Genomic DNA, 23503 nt, shown 5'->3' on the forward strand with positions numbered 1-23503 from the left:
TGCCCGCAGCCACTGTAAAACCTGCAGCATCCTGAAGGACACATCCCACCCGGCACATCACCTGTTCCAGCTGTTACCCTCAGGAAGGCAGTACAGGTCAATAAAAGCCAAAACAAACAGTGAAAAACAGCACATATCCTAGGGCTGTTGCAATTATAAATGAACACCGGAAGGGTATTTGCTCTCTCTCACAAACCTGGGCAATATCTTACCAGGTTAAATTTGTGCAATGTTTCTACTGGGTTACATTTGTGCAACATTTCTAAAAAACTTGCAATGTGCAAAAACCTGCTCTGTTATATAAAACTTTTTTGTACATAAGAAAATTATTTTTAATAATTTTATTTATTTATGTTTGCTTGTAATATTCTATTATTTTCGCAATGCAAGGGACTGCACACAATGTGATGCCCGGCCCGTCCGCTCCTCGTGTGTGCCACGCCCCCTAATTACCCACGTGTGATTCCCTGATCGTGCCCAGCCGTGTCTTGTTATCTTTTGCTTTGTCTGATGTATTTAAGTCTCTGGCGTGCCTGAACCCCTTGTCTGTCATTGATGTCAGTTGCCGTCCTATGTTCCCTGCCCCGGATCTCCTGATTAAACCCCCGTTCGTCCCGTATCCTGCCTGTTGCCTGCTTTTTGATTACTCTCTGAGCCGCCCAAGCCGCGATCGCCCCTCGCTCGTCTCCTGGACGTGACACACAATTTTCTCATAGCTTTGTATAATGGCAATAAAGTTTTTGATTCTCAGAAATATGACTGTGGAATATTGATTGATATTCTAGGGAATTGCTATGGAAAGTTTGGTCCTGCTTATACTTTTGTGCAATATGGAGGAACTGGGCTGGTTTGGTTGGCTGAGGAGCCTGAGTCAGACTGAGCCATTAACATCACCTATTACAGCCACCTGGGGAAGGAGGAAACGCAAACAGTGTGAGAGGAGGCAGAAGAGAGGAAAGAGAGTCGGGATGCATGCTAGGCTAACAGCTAACCCCAGCAGACCAGTGATACCGTCAGCTCTACTTTACAACGTCCACTTTAGAAAATAATCTAGATGAGCTTCACTTACAGTGACACACACAGTGGAGATGAAGGACTGCTGTGTGTTTGTATTCACTGAAACCTGCCTCCATGATAACATCCCTGATGTGGCCATCCACCTCGTAGGCCTGATGTCTTTCAGGGCCGATAGAGATGCCACTAACTGCAGTAAGACTGATGACGGGGGAGTGTGTGTTACATCAATGACGCCTGCTGTACGAATGTTACAGTAGCTGCTAAACACTGTTCACCACAGACAGAATTCCTTATTCTTAAATGTCGGCCTCTTAACCTGCAGAGAGAATTCGCTGTTGTTTTTGTAGCAGCTGTATAATGGTAAGGATGCACTGTGTTGGCTGTATGACACCATTAGTGGGTTACAGTTCCGGGTACCTGGTCAGTTTTAATGGGGGCTTTAACATAACGAAACTGAAAAACATCTTCTCCAAGAACCACCAGTATGTGGATTTTGCCACCAGGGGAAAAATATTTTTGACTTGACATATACAAATATTCCCATGGCGTATAGGGCTACCCCCAGCCCCCACCTAGGCCACTCGGACCATCTGCCTGTTATGTTAACACCAGCCTACAGACCACTTCTGAAACAGACCAGGGCAATGAAATCATACATTAGAGTCTGGCCAGCAGGAGCAGCTTCAGCACTTAAGGATTGTTTTCTGCACACAGAATGGAGCATTTTTGTAGCTGCAGCTTCCCATGACCTTCACGTGAACATGCAGGAATATGCTGAGACAGTGACCGGATACGCTGCCAGATGTGCTGATGTGATCATTACCATGTGTAGCTATGAGAAGCCTTTGTTACATGCCGCTGTTAGCTTTCGTGTTTAGGTTCAGCCCCGCCCACAGCCCTCGTCTTTCAGCTCGCTCTCCATTCGCCGTTTGCTCCGCCTCCATGAAGTCCCCGCCCCTGACTCGTCACACGCCCCTGACTCGTCACACGCCCCTGACTCGTCACACGCCCCTGACGCGTCACACGCCCCTGACTCGTCACACGCCCCTGACGCGTCACACGCCCCTGACTCGTCACACGCCCCTGACGCGTCACACGCCCCTGACTCATCACAGGCCCCTGACTCGTCACTTCAATCCCCAGAGTTGAAAAACCCGCCAGTCAGAAAGCCGGGCAGCTCTGCTCATTTGATCATTGATGTTGGATTGCTTTGTTGGATTCGTATCACTGTGTATGACTTGGTTGGTTTATTTGCTTTTCTGATTTTCGCTTCGCCCTTCTCTGCACCTTCACTCCATCTGACTGTTTTGCTACTCGGTATCAAACTCTTGCTCGGGTTTTTGGTTTACGTCTTCTCATGCCCCTCAGGTCTCAACTCTTTGATCTGTCTGTATGTTCTGTGTGTATGGAATCAGATTTGTGTCAATATTATCAAGTAAAACTTTTTTGACATCAAGCAAAAACAAGTGAAATTCATAACATGCAAACACATGATTGGTCTTTTGATAATGTTTTCCTTTGTTTATGCTGCCAGATTCCTCGCTTGCGCTCCCTGACTTTTTGTTTACAAGTCTGACACAAACTTCTCGCATGGGCGGGTTTTTTCAGGGACGTGTCCCCATTGGCTAATAAGTTATTGACTGATAGGTCAGTGCCACGGACATTTTTAATTAACAGTGGGACTGGACATTAACTACCCACTAACTAGTTTTTACTGGATCTGACTTTTGAGATGAGATTTCTTTTGCTTCAGATATTTCTTCCGAAGCCTTGCTTTTGCTTGATGTCAAAAAAGTTTTGCTTCATAATATTGGCATAAATCTGATTCCAATTGTGTGTGTGTGTTTCAGGTGCGTAACACCCTGACTTTCCTTCACTCCACTTCCCCTTTCCCTTTCATTCTGTTATGTTCTATCCCTAGACTGGGGCCCGTAACACCAAGGATGACTGCAGAGGTTCACATATTTCTGAAAACCTGGAATGCAGCCTTCAGATCCAGAGACCAGGTTGCTCTCCACTCAGTGAGGGCTGATCTATCGCGAGGATCAGAATGGCTAAATGGGCCTATGCTGGAAAAATCAGTGGCTACTTCATAAACACCAGAGACAGCAGGCGGTTCTGGCAGGAAATCCAGGCCATAACTGATTATAAAATCTGACAGCAGATTGATGACAGTGACACTACACTTCCTGACCAAGACCAAGGCAGGGAGAGACTGAGATAAGACCTGAAACAGACTAATGTTTGAGTCTAAATAACATGACACACTATAAAATGTGAAGCATTGGCACCATCTTGGGACTAGGCAGTATGGCCTAAAATTTGTGTCACAGTATAATTTCAACCGTGGATGTTTGATATAACATCCATTCATCCATCCATCCATCTATTTTCCAAACCGCTTATCCAACTTGGTCGCGGGGGGTCCGGAGCCTATCCTGGAAGCAATGGGCACAAGGCAGGGAACAACCCAGGATGGGGGGCCAGCCCATCGCAGGGCACATTCACACACCATTCACTCACACCTATGGGCAATTTGGTAACTCCAATTAGCCTCAGCATGTTTTTGGACTGTGGGGCGAAACCGGAGTACCCGGAGGAAACCCCACGACGACCTGGGGAGAACATGCAAACTCCACACACATGTGACCCAGGCGGAGACTCGAACCTGGGTCCCAGAGGTGTGAGGCAATAGTGTTAACCATTGCAGCACCATGCCGCCCTTCAATAACATGATTCTATAAAAATTTTACATTTTGTCAAATAAGATGCATCTCACAGTACTGTGTTAACAAATATATGAATATTACGCCTTTGTAATAAATATTGATGCTTTACGATGAGTGGTTTTGACTGGTTTTGAAATAAAACATCAAGTCGTTTATGTCCAAGACCGAGACAAAAATGAGTCAAAATATAGTTGATTCTAAGACGAGACCAAGACTGCAAAAAAAAAGGTGTCCAGACCAAGACCAGTTTCAAGTACTTCAACACTACCTTAAGCCAGGCCAGAGTTCCCAAGTGCTTCAAAAACCAGTAGTAAAACAGCTGTAACCTCCTTGAACAACTACAATCTTGTTACACTAACGGTGATTGTAATAAAATACTTAGAACGGCTCATTAAGGGTCACACCATAGCAAACCTTCCCATTTTTTAGATCCACACCAGTTCGATCATCCTAACCAGTCTATAGAAGAGGGTGTTGTTATGCTGTGTAGCGCATTCTCAAATAACACACTCACACAGTCCGTGTGGGTTTTCCAGAAACACCTTTACTGCCGCCATTCCTAGTACAAGTACAACCGCCAAGACTGCCCCCGTGAGCACGCCGTGCATTCTGGGTAATGCAGTTCTCTTTAACTATCATATAACAACACAGGTGTATCTTCCATACTCCATATAGTTGCTGTGTCACGTGGACAATAAAAATCCTTGTCAGAATGCTGTACACAGACTTTAGCTCTGCAGAACCATAATTCCACACAGGCTAGATAAAACACTTTCCCTGCCTGGTCTCAGCACCTTCACCTGTTGCTGGATCATGGATTTCCTGACAGAGACCTCAGACAGTTCAGGTTGCCAGCAGAACTTCAGGCTCCATTATGGTGAATACAGGGACCCCCCAGGGGTATTTACTCAGCCCACTGTTCTTCACGCTGTTAACTCATGACTGATTTGCTAAATTCACCAAGAACCAGATCATCAGGTTTGCTGACAGTACGACTGCTGTGGGACTTATCAGTAACAATGATGAGACAGCATACAGACAGGAGGTCAACAATCTACCAAGCTGCTGCAAAGATAACAACCTGGTCCTCAACATCAACAAAAGCATTGTGGATTTCAGGACTCCCATTACCCAAACACCACTCAGCATTAGTGGCTTCACAGTGGAGACGTGGAGAACATTGAATCCCTGGGAATCTACATATTTGACAAACTCACTTGGTCCCTGAATTGTAATAAGATCATCAAATGGGCCCAGCAGAGACTGTGGGTCCTCAGGAAGCTGAAACAGGCAAAGCTCCCTGACATTCTCACCACCTTCTACAGAGGTACGGTCCAGAGTGTTCTAACATACTGCATCTCCAGCTGGTATTCCAGATTACACAGAGACAGGCATCAAAGGGTTACAGGGGCGGAGAGGATTATTGGAGTGTCTCTGCCCTCTGACCAGGAGCTGATCCGGGGGAGATGCCTTCAAAGGCTACACAGAATTGAAAACAACCCAAACCACCCTCTCAGCAGTTTCTGTGTATCCCTGTAAATAAAGCAGGAGGTGCTGTAGCATCAGATCCGGAACCACTAGGCTCTGCAACTGCTTTATTCTGCAGACAATAAGACAGTTCAATACAGCACGTTAATCATATCAGTACCGGCACATTAAGTGTAATGAGGACTGGTTCACTCTACACTACTGCCTGTTTGTACATCTGTACTACTTTACCGGGCACAAGTCACATTACTATCACTGAGTTCCTGCTTTTATGTTGTTAAGTGTTTTCTAATGTCACACAAATGACCTTAGAGAAGCACTTTTGATTTTGCCATATATTTAATAATGTGTGGTTTAAATGACAATAGAGCTGGATCTGAATCTGAATGTAAGAAAAGGGTGACAGATGGAATATCAGGCCATGTTTCTCTGCTACTTTCTAGGATGTAGCAGAGTGACTGAGGCTCTGGCCTTTGTCAGGGTCACTCAGGAAGCCTGGCTCTGTGACCCCATGAAGGTATGGTGTATAATGTTACGTGGTTTATCATCCACAGCTGAACTATCCCACCATTTTATATAGATTCTGACTGGAACACTAACAATTTGCAATGGAATGCTGACAGTAGGACAGCTTATAGGACAATTATGAGAAGATGAGGCCAGGAGGTAAGCTGTAAGGTGTCACAGACTCGGGAGTTTCTATCATGGGGGTAAGGTATGGTGCAGGCAGAATAAGCAGTGGGCGATCCACTGGCGGCTCAACAGGAACACAGGGGCTTATTAACAGAATCAGAAAACACTGGAAAACAGACCACGAGGGGTCATAGCTAAAAAGGGGTATAAAGTAAACTAACAGAACGAAAGGATCTATGAAGGAGAACTGGATACACTGAGACCAGGCAGGGAATCAAAAATAGCAAACAGTAAATCAGGGAACCACAGTCAACAAGAACATCATCATCAGAAATAGCATCAACAACAAATGACTCCACGCAGAACAGAGCAGGATCAGGAACCTGTATACAGAGGCTAAGAAGAATAACAGAGGACAGGTGAGAACAATTAACAAGGGCTGGCAAAACAGGTTATACGCTAAACTAAGAAATCAAGGAACTCAGAAACTAACACAGAAAGTTAGAAACAGAATATACCAGAGACAAGTAACACATAATCACAAACACAGGTACCTAGCTGTCATGCCCGGCTCGTGAGCTCCTTGTGTGTGCCACGCCCCCTGATTATCCACGTGTGCTTCCCTGATCCTGCCCAGCTGTGTCCACTTATTTTCGCCCAGTCCCGTCTATTTCAGTCCATGTGTTACCTTAGTTTCTTGCCCGTCATTGATGTTAGTCGAAGTCAGTACCCGTAGTCCATCCTGTGCAACCCTGCTCCCTAATAAACCACAGTTTACCCCATATTCCGCCTGCTTCCTGCCCGCTCGCCTGCCTGTACGCTCACCTGCGTAACCAGCAATCGCAACGGCAGATCCTGACACTAGCAAAATCCAAAACAAAAATGCAAACCACAAAACTCAGGAAGAAGATAAACTAATACAAAATGAAACAAAATCAATCAAAGACAAACAGAGGCTACTCAATTCAAACACAAGACAACAGGTTTTACAAGTAACCACACGCTCAACTCATTGAGCCATGGGGCAGACCACAGAGAAGGGGAGACACACTAAAGACTTTAACAACAAGGAGGAGGACAGGATGGACAGCGACATCTGCTGGCCAAATGGGGAGGAGACATAGACTGTGACAGATGGGTGCAGACATTGACAGTAAGGCAGCTGAGGAGAGAGAAGGGAGGAGAGGCGACACTTAGGAGAGGCTGCAGTCTCAGCCGCATGGGGAAGATCTTGCTGATTAAATAAAGGGCTGATTATGGCTCATCATGGAGCCTCCAAAGAACCAGGAATAAGCAGCAAAATACCAGGGAGACATTAATGGTGATAAACTGTAATAATGTATCTTCATGGTCATAGATAAGAAGGTTCTAAGGGAGGCATTCATGGTGATAAACTGTAATAATGTATCTTCATGGTCATAGATAAGAAGGTTCTAAGGGAGACATTCATGGTGATAAACTGTAATAATGTATCATCATGGTCATGGATAAGAAGGTTCTAAGGGTGTGAAGTGTTTTTATGTACAATGTAGGTCAGTTTGAGAATAGGGAAAGTAGAAAATAAGGAAAATACTTAAACTTTGCTAAAAATAATCATGAAATTAATATTTCAATAAGCATCATTATGCAAAGTGTTACAATTTCAAAATACATGTATAAACAGGGGAGAGTTAAATTTTGAGAACTACATGCATTTTAATTGTATTCTGATCACTCATTTTAAAGGGTGACTCATGTAAATTATCAGTGACAAACAGGCTGAATATTATTCAGTACAAAGTTTCATACTTACAGTAAAATCCCTCCAAGTGCTTTTCTTCACGATACAATAAATAACGCTTGATAATTATACAGGCACAGATTCCCAAAGCAGCTACTGCAATCGGAATTGAATATTCTGAAAAGAGAAAGATCACATTAGTTTGTGGTGTATAATTATCCACACTAGTACCTTATCCAGGGGCGGCATGGTGGTGCAGTGGTTAGCACTGTTGCCCCACACCTCTGGGACCCAGGTTCGAGTCTCTGCCTAGGTTACATGTGTGTGGAGTTTGCATGTTTCCTCCAGGTACTCTGGTTTCCCCCCACAATCCAAAGACATGCTGAGACTAATTGGAGTTGTTAAATTGCCATTAGGTGTGCATGTGTGAGTGACTGGTATGTGAGTGTGCCCTGCGATGGGCTGGCCCCCCCATCCTGGGTTGTTCCATGCCTCGTGCCAATTGCTTCCGGGATAGGCTCCGGACCCCCCGCGACCAAGTAGCATAAGCGGTTTGGAAAATGGATGGATGGATGGATGTTATATTGAACATCCACGGTTGACATTATACTGTAACATAAATTTTAGGCCATACTGCCTAATCCCAAGGTGGTGCCAATGCTCCACATTTTATAGTGTGTCATGTTATTTAGACTCAAACATTAGTCTGTTTCAGGTCTTGTAGGATGCCCTGCTCTGTATTCTCTGACCTTATACACTGTATAATGTTATAGGAGACTCAGTGCTGTTATACTGACAAAGGGAGGCTGTGCAAAGTATTAAATGCTGGGCTGCCAATAATCATGGCACGTGTGTTTTTTTAATATAATTATTTCTTGATGAAGGATTTGTATTTCTTAGTTTTTCTTTGAATATATTTATTTCAGTGAAAGGTTGTATTATTCAATTTTTTTCAGTTGTTCAGTTTTTTTTTTTTATTGTTTTTACAAATCTTTACAAGGGCTCCCAATAATTGTGAAGGGCACTGTATGTCCAATCTATGTAAATCTGTGTAAATCACATGGGCTTAAAATGACAGTACAGTCAGTTAAAGATTTTACTGTATCTGACCACTACATGGTTTTCATTGGACTGAACACAGCCTGATTTTAGACCTCAGAAAAGGGACATGATAAGGAGGCGAAGGACTGATTCAGCCGCTGTTAAGGGTTTTTCAGAGAAGGGTGTGAAGTTGGATGGTTCTTCTGTAAATGAGCTTATATGTGATTTTAAGTCCACAGCAATAAAAACACTAGATACTGTGGCTCCTGAAAAGGTTAAAATATCAATGTGCAGTCACTCTGTACCATGGAAAACTATATATATTAATCAGTTAAAACAAAATTGCAGAAAATCAGAACGTTAATGGAGGGAAACTAGATTAGAAATACATCAATGTATTTATAAAGAGAGAATGTCAATATCCAGCATGCCGTACATAAAGCACCACTGGCATACTTTTCAAAAACGATTGCTGACAACAAAAACAATTCTAGAGTATATTCAGCTATTAATAGGCTCCTCCACCTTTCATAACCTACAGCAGAAGAGGCATCTGCTGATAAATGTGGCCATTCGCACTGTTCTTTAAAGCTAAAATGACCAATATTAGAGGCTCTATAGCAGCAGCTAATGATCCATGCAGCTCTGATAGCGGAGCCCCTGTCTGGATGGATCCTTCTAATGAGACTGACATGGAATGATTGGAAAGAGTCACTCAGCTGAAACCATACACATGTCATACTGGCCCAATTCCTACTCTATCATTTAGGCAAACTTTTATGTTGTTTTCTAAATGGATTTTACATTGTAAATACATCACTTTTAACAGGCACTTTTTCAGATTCTTTCAAATGTGTTGCGGTTAAATCACTCCTTAAATATACTGCAGTAGATTATATGATCCTTAGTAATTTTAGGCCTGTTTCAAACCTTCCTTTTATGTGTAAAATTTTAGAAAAGGTTGTGTATCTCCAAATAATGGAATTTATCTACAGAAACAAGATATTTGAAATATTTCAGTCTGGTTTTATAGCCCATCACAGTACTGAGTGCTTTATAAAAGGTAGTAAACGATCTTAGGCTCAACACAGACTCAAATAGCCTTTCAATCCTAATTGCATTAGACATGAGTGCTGCGTTTGACACCATTGATCACACCATTCTTTTACACCAGCTTAGGTCGACTGGACTCACTGGCTCCGTCTTAAACTGGTTCAAAACATATATAGTAGGAAGAAGATTTCTGGTCAACTAGGTTACTTTTTATCAGCACCAGTTACGGGTGACAGTGGAATTTCAGAGTGTGGTATCCTTGGTCCCCTGCTCCTCTCTATATGCTACCTCTCAGTGACATCTTTAGGAAATACACTGTCATTCTCCACTGTTACAACGATGATTTGCAGTTATACTGTATGTAGCCAGAAAACCTGATGCTACTGATTTAAGGAACAATTTCTGTGCTTGTGAATCAGCTAAAAACGAGTGGATGTGCAATATTTTTCTTTTAAATCAATGAAGAAAAAAGAGAGGTGATTATTATGGTCCCCAGGGAATGAGAGAGAAGCTAAAATCAAAGCTTGGTAGCTTAGTGACCCACAGTAAATCACCTGTTTGAAATCTTGGTATAATTGTGGGTTGTGATTTGATTTTAAAAGCCATATCCAATATGTGACCAAGACAGTTTTTTTCCACATGAGGAACTTGGCTAAAGTCAGACCTTTTTATCACTGAAAGATTCTGAAATGTTGATGCATGCTTTGGTTACTTCTCATCCTGATTACTGTAACTCTCTTTTTGTCGGACTACAAAGAACACTGCTGACAAATTACAGATAATTCAAAATGCAGCAACTAGAACACTTCTGAAAGTAAAAAAAAAATCATGTTAGATGTAGGATCACACACACACACACACAGAGGTTTGTAATTATATCTTTGTGGGGACTCTCCATTCATTTCAATGGGGAAAACTCTAATCCCAACATGACGACCTTAAGCCTGCATCCACATAGCAAGTGGCGAACCGCCTGCTGCTCGGGAAAGCCACTGCACGGGTGAACATTACGTCATGAAAGTTACCTCGCCATAAAAATAAGTGTGATTGTAAAGTGTGTTTGGGCTTGAAAGAAAATGTTACATTGTTGTTTTACACCAAAAGAGGCACTTGCTCTCTTGCTGTTGCGACAAAAAAAGGCAAAGATTATAAAAGCTCACGATGGGTCTGCAAAACTTTACTTTCCATACGAGACAGTGAAGGTGAATTTAATTTAGTGAGGGAACTTCGCATATATGATGAGGGTCAGTGCATTTTTTCTGAATTATCTCTCGATTTGACTTTAAAGTGACATTAAATAATTCGGGGTACTGGGACACTGCAGTCATTAGTTTCTCCTCCATGTTGCTAAGAGGTTTGGTTCCCAAGTCGCTGAAGCTGCCCGTCGCAAAGTGGATATTATATCTGACTGGATGCCGCTTTGGTGGAGGTCGGCGCACCAGGTTCAATCGATCTGAACCTTGAGCGGCGCGGCGAAGCAGCAGAAACCGGACGCACTTTAAAATTATGCCGTGTGGACGCAGCCTAACCCCCGGTGTGGGTGTTTTAGGGATCCAACATGCCCCCCTCCCTCTCACACACGGCATACAGTCCTTAGAGCTGGATTAAGATTTGCCTGTTCTGTGTGTCTTGTCTCCTATTTGTCAGCATAAATATGTACATGTTATATGGCTGTATGTTCCTTTAAATTATCTAAACAATTTGTTACCCTCAAAATCTTATGTTCTACTACTGGGCAGCAAATCTGGAAAACATACCACTTCAGCCCCAAATCAGTGTGGGAGCTCAAACAATCAGGAGCTGAAACTGGCGTGACAGTGAATGTAACCAGTGGGGTGAAAGGGACAAGGAGGCGGCCTCATGAGTCCCGGAGGGTGAGCAGCTTCCTAAACCAGGGAAGGATGGCAGCTCCCAGAGTTCTGGACAGTTTACTGCAGTATATATGCAGATGGATCAGCTGGCAGGTGCCTCAGCCACTGCAGACACAGCTCACTGTGGACGGTATTTTATTATTGAAATCAGTTTAACTCTGGTTGTATGAGAACTGAGAATGAAAACTACACTGAAGTATTTGCAGATCAAAGCCACTGAGGAGGATAGAACATTTGTGGCGTTCTGCCACTTCCTGTCAGACCTTTTCTCTCCCATCAGCCGGTTTAGCCTGCTGCTACAGACAATGATGTAATCCTACCTCAGGTAAAGGAGACAGGGGGCAGAGGGTGAAATGTGTTTTAAATCTTCCCTTAACATTTTTCTTATATGCCAAAAAAAATTAACTATGCCCTCCCAGGTTATTAGTGGCCTCAAATTTCTCCTCACTACCATAAAAAATATGGAAGCAAGATAGAAAAAATGGTGGCAAGTTGTGTGAGATTCTGGCAGCCATGAAGGAGCAACAGAAACAGGCAGAAAGGGGTTAAAGTATCAGGCATGTGATGTTTATATAAAATCTGATGTTTACTTCATGTTCATGAAATGTATTTAGTAGTGTTTTCATTTTTTATGCTTCACAGGGTGTCACCGTTTGTAAAGGGGAGGCTGAAAAGCTGGCAGAAGGTCTACAATCAGCCAGTGTGCAAATAGACTGCAAAGAGCCATTGAGCTGATCAGTGAGTCTATAGTGAAACACCTAGAGAAAAGACTTAGCAGTTCGCTTGGTGAGTTATTGTATTCTATCATTATATCGTGAGCACATTGACATATCCATAGTACTATTCACAGGCCTATGCATTTTCACCTTCTCTGTCTCTGTCTTTTACTGATACAGGAGAATATAAAGGACACATCAACAGCCAAGGCAGTGAGGTGTTTCAATGTGTTCAACCTCAGATTTTGGCCAGAGAATATGATGGAGGTCCTGAACGAAGGTGTTTCTCTTAGAGCATTTCTCCACTGTCCAAGACAGGTGAGTCTATTTGTGCTACAGATATATTTTTGTTGACATTATGACTGAAATTACTTTGATAATGAACTTGTTTATACACAACATAATGTGACAATTGTCACTTGATTTTGTCAGTTGGTTTGATTAGTACACTGGATTTTTGCAGAATATCCTGCCCTTGGTTGGGATAATGCTGCTGTTCCCCACATCTGCAACAGTCTGCAAAAGAGGCTTCACCTTAAAAAAAGAGTTAAGTCAGATGTCAGGGCAAGTCAGCACACTGATACTGTGGAGGACCTCATTCCAATCAGTGTTGAGGGGTCAGAAATGATTGATTATGATGCCAGTGAGGATGTTAAGCTGCTTCTCCCAGGGAAAGAGGGTCAGGAGGCCCAGCTATAAGAGCTGCCCCTCTGAGTGGCATTACAGGGGGTTACATCAGACATGAGGCATAAGACATGCTGAAGTCTATTAGTATCCAGAAACAGAAATACATGCTGTTGTTATGTTTTGATTTGATACCAGTTTTGCTATGTTTTCTTTTAAAATTATATTACAATAAAAATAGAAAACAACATTCATATTATATTTGTGAAATATCAAGTCTCAAGTCACTGTGAATCTTGACATCAATAAAAAACTATGACATGCAAATTCAGAGAACTATCAACATGCTGATAAAGGGAGCGACCAAAGCATTTTATGGTGTGACTGAGAAAGCTGGTAGCACCAGTGTGACCAGTGGAAAAGTTAGTCTGGAGCCCTGGAACTGGCCCACTCCCACCACCCAGAAGCAGCTCCAGATCTCCCTGGGCCTGGCCTCCTATTACAGGAGGTTCCTGGGGGGGTTTTCCCACAGAGGGACAGGGAGTCTGCAGAGTTATAGTTGCAGTTCTTGAGATCTGGTCTTGGTATCAAGACCGCTTGACCTGATCTCGGCCGTGGCTCGGTCTTGAGCCCATTTTGTCTTGAAATATTACAAAACATATTATCTGAAATGATATGCAAATATAGTTCTTTCCCCTTACTTAGCTGATATTAATTTTCCTGTGCTCTCCTCTTGTAGCAGCGCTACTTAAAAATGTACTACATCTCCCAGCTGCCCCGGCGGTATAACGCTATTGGACATATTCAGAGGGCACAGGGGCTGCTGGGAAGAGATATTGAGCACTCAATTGGATTACAACTCCACCACCTTGGGTTACAGTTTCCATCTGGATGTATGTGCTGTCCTGTGCCAACTCGTTTGTCTGGGGAGCGCTGCCAATCAGGGCTGTGGCCAGATATAAGGTCACAGTGGTCCGGACCTCGGTAATTTTTTTAAAAACTAGAAATGACATTTGACGCTAAATATTCACCTGAATAAAGAAAAAATGAGCAGTTGAAAATGATTGTGGGCCAAGTGCATTATTAATACATTTCTAATGTGTTATTAACAGTGTCTGCTAGGTGTGAGTGAGAGAGAGATAGATCATTATCAGCATGATAGATGATGCGTGACTCGGGAACTTCACTGCAAGCAGCTGGAATTCACGCTGTGTGCGTGTGACCCTGTAGCATTGTGAGGGAGGGGGCACAGGCTGCATATCATTCAGAAAGACAAAACAATGATCATTATCTGCAAAAAACATTCCAAACCTGCCATCTGCTATAGCGTTTGGAGTAAAGATAATTGTATGAAACATGTTAAATATAAGCGAAGGTCATTCCTTATTCCAATTCCTGGGTCCCAGACCTCACTATTTTTCACACCCTGGCAGCAACCCTGCTCCCAGTCACCTCACGCCGCTTCAGGGACTGGTACGTTCTCTCCGGAGAGCTGTCCATGAGGTATTTCTTTCACTCATTCATCATCAGCTGTCCCTGTTATACTGGACTGTTTTGGACATTGTTGGTAGTGTCATTGTTTAGTGTTGATTGTTAGAGTTGTAATTGACTATTGCTGTCAGGCATCTGGGGGAGGGCTCTGTGTATGTGATTTAGTTATATTGTATGTTTTTATACATCTACATTAGTGTACAGAGTATGTGAACATTAAAGTATTTCAATAATAGGGTATTTTGGAATTACAAAATTGAAAATATAGGCCCAATGTGGGTGCACGCTGCCAACAGTTATCTAAATTCTGATTGTGAATTTTCAAATCTTTTGTCTTTATTGAAAGTCTTGAACTTGTCATGCTCTTGGGTTGGCATGGGTCTTGATTTTGTCTTGGTTTTGAGTTGGATGAGTCTTGATCTTGTCTTGAACTTTAAACAGATGGTCTTGAGCACATCACTGAGTTTGTCTGGTCACCACAGTGCCAGGAGGCCTTCTGTAGTCTGAAAAGGCCCTGAGTGAGGTCCCAGTGCTGCCCTTAACCCTTTCATGCATGGTGTTCACTACAGTGGACAGCTATTCAACAGCCACTGTATTGGAAATGCAATGGTCTCAATGGTATAACTGCATATCAGCCACTACAGTGGACGCTGTTGCATCACTCTATAGGCTTCCACCCACTGGCAAGTACTTGTAACTAAAAATTTGTTTCAACCAAGATGGCCGACCGACAGGCAGAAAAGTTGAACACAGCAGGAATATCTTGCCAATCCTTGTATTCTAGAAGACCCTTATATCGTAAAATATATACAAATATCTGTTCAACAGAATTAAAAACAGATACATTTTCATACTTTTCACGTAATCAGTTCTATTCATTAGTTTTTGATGACATATTGCCAAATGCATGCAGTTCCCTAAAGTGGACATGTAAATAACTTTTAGAAGAAATGTATGTTGGAAAAAAAAAGTTAACAGGTGTTTTTTGCACCCCTTCAGAGAAATAAAACCACATAGGAAAAAAATCCTGACTCAGATACTTATAATTCTTGCATGAAAGGGTTAATTCTAGACACCAGTGGGGTAGAGGTAGAGGGGGGGCTCTCCCAGGGGGGTGCATGGAGAGAGGGGGGGGTCCCGACCTACAGCCGCATGATCAACATAGTGGAGCAGTGTTACTGTGTCACCCATAGAGCTACTAGTGATGGTGCACTATCACAGGAGAGTGAGGGGCTGTGGTCCAAATTTCAGACCATTCGTGAACGTTTTAGGCCACCTTCCCAGTTCCACTGGGGGTAACAGGTATGTGCTTAGTGGGATGGATTACTTCACCCAGTGGCCAGAAGCTTATGCCATCCCTGACCAGGAGGGGAAGACAGGTGCAGATGCCCTGGTGGAACTTCTGTTTAGCCGGTTCTGGGAGCCAGAGACCCTGCACTGTAACTTGGGAATGAACTCTGAGTCTGCTGTGTTCAACTCCCTGTGCAGCCGGCTGCGCAAACACAAGACCTACACCTCTCTGCTCAGAGTGACGGCCTGGTGGAGAGGTTTCACTGCACCCTGGAACAGCTGACCTGGATGCAAAGCGTTCTGGTAGTGGTTTGGGCATGTCGATGCTCACGTGCTCCAAAAGTTTGTGCGCAGATTATTTTGGCTGTTCATTACCAATACACAATTACTCCTTTAATCAACCTTGTTGGCTTTACAACATATTCCAAAGGTATTCTGCCAGAATACAATATTGAATACAATCAGGACTGTGTATCAGGCATTCAGACACTACATGCTTATTCATAGTGACCCTCAACACTCACACAGACGAGTAACAATAAAGGAGACAGTGAAAAAAAGGTTAACTGGTACCTTGGGCGGAGCTTAATGCTCCACCTCTGACGTCATAAGAGAAAGTGGCGTATCCTTGATTCTGTTTGGTCGAAGGCTTATGCCCATATATGGTATCAATACATGCTTATGCCGCGTGCTGCCGATAGGGGGCCACATATGGCTTGGGAGATTGCCGTTATGTCCATATATGGTATCAAAACATGCTTATGCCACGTGTTGACGATAGGGGGGTTTGGGAGATTAAACTTTAATAGAATATAAATACATTACATGCATTTTATTAATGTGCTTTTTTTAATTACGTTTTTAAGGAATAATAAAACATAGAGCAGGATGATGGCAAGCTAGCGCATACACGTCCAGCGGGGGCGTCCGGCCCGTAGCCGCGTGTTGTTAGTAAGCGCCACGGCGTATTTTAAAAGAAGAAAAGCACCAAAATGTTTTAAAGAAGGAAAACTTTAGGATTATTTTAAAAGAAAAAGCAGAGTGAATTTGAACAAACATGCCCGAAAGAAGCATAAAAACAAATTTAAGCAAGCGAAAACCGATAAACATACACCCCGTCGTTTTAAAAGAAGAGAACACTCATTACATTTAACCACCACAAAAAACTTTAGTGATATTTACCAGGTTGAAGAAAGCATTTAAGCAGCAAACTTTTAGAAGAAACAGGACGAAACGACCCCGGAGCACTGCCATATGCGACTTATCTGTTTGAACAACGCGGGGCGGAATGGACGATCGCTAGTCCAGCGTTTGGCGCATGCGCACCGACGCCCCTTTCAAAATGGCTACGCCGGCGGAGCGCCTGTTTTAGCAAATAAAACCCCTATAACCGTAAAGTTTTTTAAGTAATGAAGCACTTTTCTGCCAATGTGAATAATAAAGTAAAGAGCTCTGAGCATTTTCGACAGCAATAATTAAAGAATAACGCGGTCAATTCTTGTTTAAGCGAGCGCATGCGCTCTCTCTGGCTCGCTCTGATCTAGCACATGCACGTAGATCCAGACTGCGTTTCCTTTATTGAGCCAACTCGTTGCGTCAAGCAACTGTCAAATGGCGAGCAATTGTCAAATTGTTGCCGGTCTCATACAGACAGTGCCGGCCATGTGTTTGTGAGCCAACTCGTTGCGTCAAGCAACTGTCAAATGGCGAACAATTGTCACGGACCAAGAATTCATGTATCTACCTTTGCACTTTTATTTCAAATAAGTCCCTTTAACCACATCGTTTTTAAGCAATGAAACTCTTTTTCGGCTGATGTGTTATTTAAAATAAAACATCTTAAGCATTTCGACAACAAGAATCAAGGAATAACGCTGGCGATGGCCATGTCGCGCTTGTGCGTGCAGTCACGATATCCACACACCACTGTCTTTTATTGAAAACAGCTGAGGCAAGTCGTTTTAGGGACTTTAAAGTGTGTATACAATAAGTAAAAGCGTGTAAAAGAAGTGTAAAATGTGTTATAACGCACATAGCCAACGATAATTAATAAAGAATTTAAGCATAATAGCCCAGACGTACCATGGCCTATAGATGGTAGAATTGGAGCTATCCTACGGCCTACAAGATAAAACCATATGGCACCAAATGCATTCTCACCCCGGCAGAAAGCACATTACATCTATTTGTTAATCTGTTTTATTCGTAAATATTGTAAATAATATATTTCTAATTGAAATAAAGTCGATATCTAACACCACAGCTCGGGGACTCTAGCATAGCTCCGGACGCCCCGCTGCGGACCTGTGGGGCTGGATGAAGTATCTAACTTCAATTGCTTAATCAGCGGGGTAATGACAAATTAGTATAAAGTTTTAAGCCAATAAGATTTAATTAATAAAATAATTTAGTTGTATTTTGTTAGTTTTATTTTCAGTAAAATACACCCAGCGCATTATTAATTTAATAGATGCAGGAACTACTGAGCGGTATTTAGCTACGTACTTCAAAAACATTTTAAAAACTTTGTTAGACTAATAACATAGTTATTTTAATAATTTAAGGGATAAAAAACATTTGTCGTGTTTGTCAATGTGTTATTTTAAGTAAATGCGTTATTTTCCAACGCCAAAAGCCCTGTCATGTTTTACGTGAGAAATTATATGGACTAGCAACTGTCTCTGGGGGGAGCAACCCCGGTTAGGTACTATTAAGCAGCATTTAGTGACATGCATCAAAACACATTTTTAAAAACTTTGACAGAATAAAGTCTTAGTTATTTTAATAAATACGTTTTCCAGTAAATGCTTATTCACGCGCATGCACACAAACACATACATCCCGGGGGTCGGGGGGCTTTAGAGTTTAACTTTAGGTTGCTGATCGCAATGTGTGACCAAACCCAAAGCACCCTAACTTAGTCGTTTACTAACTTATCGCGAAAAAAACAGACAGAAATAGACTTGTAAATTCTAAAGAAAAGACATTAACTGTTTTTGTTAATGTTTAAAGGTATACAAACTACAGTTGTATCGGACACGCACACAAAAACACTAAAAGAGTTTGCGCAGTCAAAAAACACCAAACATATATTGTTCACGTTTTTTTATTAAAATGTATAAGGATTGTTTTGTTATAGCGACATTTTAAATTAATATGAGTGTGATATAAGTAATTTAGGCGACAAGATTTGAGGAAGAACCTAAATAGCGGCTAGAAATGACCGACCAGGCAGACAGAAGTGTGCTTTTCTTATCTCACAAGTCATGGAAGGGGGTGGGATGGGGGGGGGGGCACATAAGTGTGGGATAGGACCTGTGGAATCAGGCAGGGGTGTAAGAATTTAGGATATAATCTTGTTATTTTAAAGAAGGTGTACATGATTATTTTAATTGCATTTAATAGGAATCAGTAAGCTGCATTTAGCACCATGCTGCAAATACACATTAAAAACTTTAAAGAATAAGGTCTTAGTTTTTTTAATAAAGACATCCTACAAGGTGCCCACGGCCCAGCTTATATAATCTACAAGCTTGATCTGAGATGCTTGCTGGAGTACAATGCTAAGTTGACAACGGTAACGGAGCATAAGCACGTGGCATAAGCATGTATTGATACCATATATGGGCATAAGCCCTCGACCAAACAGAATCAAGGATACGCCACTTCCTCTTATGACGTCAGAAGCGGAGCATTAAGCTCTGCCCAAGGTGCCAGTTAACCTTTTTTACAGTGTCATGAACTCACTTTTCACTGTGAACACAGACGTGTTTTTATCCATCCATCCCCCCTGCTGTACAAACCCAGACATAAAATTAATGGGTTTGGACCAATCAGGTCTCAGTCCCACACACACAGACCCAGGAATCAAACACTCAGTGTGAAGTTACATTACTGCCCACTGTGTCAAAACACCTCCGGTAACCAGCAGAGGGCGCTCACAGTCTCTCCTCCCTGCACCACTTGCCAGACTGATTCCACCGGTTCCTATCAGTGCACCAGCCTCTAGTTCCCTCCTTTCCCCTCTGCCTGTTTAAGCTCCAGCTCCCCAGAAGTCCTCATTCGGACCTTGAACCCCTGGCCTGTGTTTCCCTACCTGTGCTAGTCCTTGCTCTCTGTGTTTGCACCTGGTTTTTGCTGTGTCCCAGTTGCCCTGTCCCTGCTGTTCCTGTCCCATACCCTGATTTTACCTTATTAAACCCTGTTCTCCTCCTTCCTCACCTCTGGATCTCTGCCTCCTTTTCTGCCCCCCCCCCCCCCCCCCCCCCCCCCCCCCCTTACACCCGGTCGTGACACACTGAGCCTCCACACAGCAGTATTACATGCATTAGAAACACCCCACCTCCATTTACACATAATAAGTATGAAAATGCAGGGAGACTCACCTAATTTAAATGTGTTGTTCATCCAGGCAAAGAGTTGGGAATAAATAACAAGGAACAGCATGTTTAACATTGTTGGATTATCTGTAAGGCAAACAGAGTAAATCAGACACCTTCATTCACTCATCAGTCTATACAGATATAACATGACATTAAATAACAAAGTGTCTTTGGGCTTTTCCTCCCCTGAGATAAATCCTGTCGTCCCCAGGACCCGACTGCACTGTGAGGTCATGCACAGTAGGCCCATGATCCAAGGGCAGCGGGGGCCAAAATACAGGCCAAGGAGTCTAATGCCCCCGCAAGTCAGAGTCCCTCAAAGCCCTGTGGTATAATGAAGGTGGGGCTGGAGCATGTCAGCTGGGGGGGATCCCGGACCATTCCACGTGGCAGCCAGGTGCCCCCCCCCCCCCCGAGCCCGTACACCCTACATGTCACCCTACATCAGGTCCACACAATAACATCCTACTGGGTAAAATGTCAGGTGCCCAGAGTTACAAGTGCATGGATTAAAGTAAGAAAAATTCATCTGACTGAAATTTTTATCATTTTTAAACCAAATGCTCTATGTTGCGGGCCATACCCACACCCACACTCATACCCATACCCACACTCATACCCATACCCACACTCATACCCACACCCATACCCACACTCATACCCATACCCACACTCATACCCACACCCATACCCACACTCATACCCACACCCATACCCACACTCATACCCATACCCACACTCATACCCACACCCATACCCACACTCATACCCATACCCACACTCATACCCACACCCATACCCACACTCATACCCACACCCATACCCACACTCATACCCATACCCACACTCATACCCATACCCACACTCATACCCACACCCATACCCACACTCATACCCATACCCACACTCATACCCACACCCATACCCACACTCATACCCATACCCACACTCATACCCACACCCATACCCACACTCATACCCACACCCATACCCACACTCATACCCATACCCACACTCATACCCACACCCATACCCACACTCATACCCATACCCACACTCATACCCACACCCATACCCACACTCATACCCACACCCATACCCACACTCATACCCATACCCACACTCATACCCATACCCACACTCATACCCACACCCATACCCACACTCATACCCATACCCACACTCATACCCACACCCATACCCACACTCATACCCACACCCATACCCACACTCATACCCATACCCACACTCATACCCACACCCATACCACACTCATACCCATACCCACACTCATACCCACACCCATACCCACACTCATACCCACACCCATACCCACACTCATACCCATACCCACACTCATACCCACACCCATACCCACACTCATACCCATACCCACACTCGTACCCACACCCTTACCCACACTCATACCCACACCCATACCCACACTCATACCCACACCCACACCCATACCCACACTCATACCCACACCCATACCCACACTCATACCCACACCCATAACCATACCCACACCCATACCCATACCCACACTCATACCACCTCGGCCATGCATCAAATTTTCAACACTGTGTTGTCCATTATCCCCTAAGCCCCTAGTTGAATTACATTTACATAACTGTAACAATAATTCAAGCTAAGGCAAGACTTTACCATCGTCAATAATTGGCTATAAATAATGAAACATCAAGTTTTCGGTGCAAATTTTTTAACAACAATGCTTTAGTAATTTTAGTAATATCCACTAGAGTAGATAAGAAAAAAGCCATTGCTTCCATAGACTATTTTCTTATGGCAAACCACAAAAAGCAAACACCTGCCATTTTCATCTTTTTGCACCATGAACTGAATGTCTTGCCATTATCACCCATTTCATTCAGCCAAGCCCATATCCACTTATTCTTTACCGTTTTATTGATATCCGACAAATCCGTGCAGAAGCGCGTCCATGCTGACAAAACCGAAAGCAAACTGACGCGCGTGAGTGATGTCTTGTAAAATATGGCTTTACGGACTATTTATATAGCCTACGTTTAGAAATAGCCGAAACTCATTTTAAAACAGGCTGAAAAATCCCAAGGTCCCGAACCAAAATACGGGAAATTTAGAGCAGCTTCCCATTGCCATTCCTCTGTTACCAGCAACAAAATGGAACGGACTACAAAACTGCTGATATTTATTCATTTTTAAAGGAGCATAAGCTCTCGCAGCACTTGCGACCACCCGGAGCCACTGTCCTGATTCGTGAGTTTCAGAGTTTTGACTTCTTTAAGCAATGGGTTTTATCCACTGTTTTCCGACTTTTTTTTTTTTTAGCTACTATTAGCGAATGAGACACTTCATGACGCACCACTGACTTTCGAACTTTTTCGAAAATGTAAAATATACTACTACTAGCCTATTTTTATGTCTTATCACTATGTCTTATCATTATTATTATTATTATTATTATTATTATTATTATTATTATTATTATTGTTATTATTATTATTATTATTATTATTATTATTAGATACGCCAGGCAGCAAGAACCCCTTTTGCATCTCGTCTTTGTTTTGGGACATTAAAAGCCTCTTAGACTGATGTGGCACTAAATGCTGGGGAATTATTTTCTCCTTACTATGAAGTCTGGCATCTTAAACAAGCGTCGGGAAATAGCTTGTTTAAGCGAACTGCTGAAACCATGATGTTATTTTTATTTTTAGGAAGGATAATTAAATCGTAATTAAACTGAAGATAAATACAGCCTTTCCAGAACTTTGTCTGCGAAGCCTGTTTACCCCCCCACCCCCCCTCATTATTTTCCTTTGGATCTGCATCAATCTCATTATTAACCTTTAATGCACTCAGTTGACCAAAATCCGTCATAGCGACGGAAAACTTTAATCCATGTAAGTCAAACACCAGAACCTGCAAACTCCACACAAAGAGCAGAGGTGGGACTCGAACCCCCAGCCCTGGAGCTAAGAAGCAGCAGAGCTGCCCCACTGGGCCTGTGTGCCACGGAAAATGAAACAGCTCTAAATCTCACTATGGTCAGAATTCTTAATGTGCCAATGAACATAAATGTTAATGTGAACAAATAAATCCACATAAATATACTTACACAGGAAATAAGCCACGGTTACAAAAATGTCTCTAAATCGTACTGTTTCTCCCATCCTTCGTCGTATTATCCGAAACACACCAAGACCAACTGAAATAAGGGAAGATAAGTGTCAGTCACCAGTCACAGACACAAACAGAGGTGTTCAGTGATCCTGTGTTTAAAACCCTGCACAGCACTGTCACCTGGGGGTTCTAAGATTGAATCCCATATTGGATGCTGCACTAATAGTGCACAGCAGATATAAATGGGTTATGAAAGGGTGTTTCAGTTGGGTATTGTATCATAATTCCTTAATTGTGTAGAAATTAATTATGAAAAGCACAC

At 42.9% G+C, this 23503-nt stretch overlaps 1 protein-coding gene across 1 annotated transcript in view; it reads right to left on the reverse strand.

The window, feature by feature from the left end:
- The window catches only part of LOC125705023 (uncharacterized), a 38826-nt gene extending 16748 nt beyond the window's left edge, over positions 1-22078 (reverse strand). Inside the window, exons 1-3 of the mRNA XM_048971346.1 lie at positions 21978-22078; positions 20059-20139; positions 7660-7764 (exon numbers count right to left, since the gene is read on the reverse strand). Of these exons, the coding sequence (XP_048827303.1) occupies positions 7660-7764; positions 20059-20128 (175 nt within the window). The 5' untranslated portion in view covers positions 20129-20139; positions 21978-22078. The remainder of the gene's footprint in view (positions 1-7659; positions 7765-20058; positions 20140-21977) is intronic.
- Between the last annotated feature and the right edge of the window lie 1425 nt (positions 22079-23503).

The sequence above is a fragment of the Brienomyrus brachyistius genome, chromosome 12 (assembly GCF_023856365.1).
Source record: "Brienomyrus brachyistius isolate T26 chromosome 12, BBRACH_0.4, whole genome shotgun sequence".
Lineage (NCBI taxonomy): Eukaryota > Metazoa > Chordata > Actinopteri > Osteoglossiformes > Mormyridae > Brienomyrus > Brienomyrus brachyistius.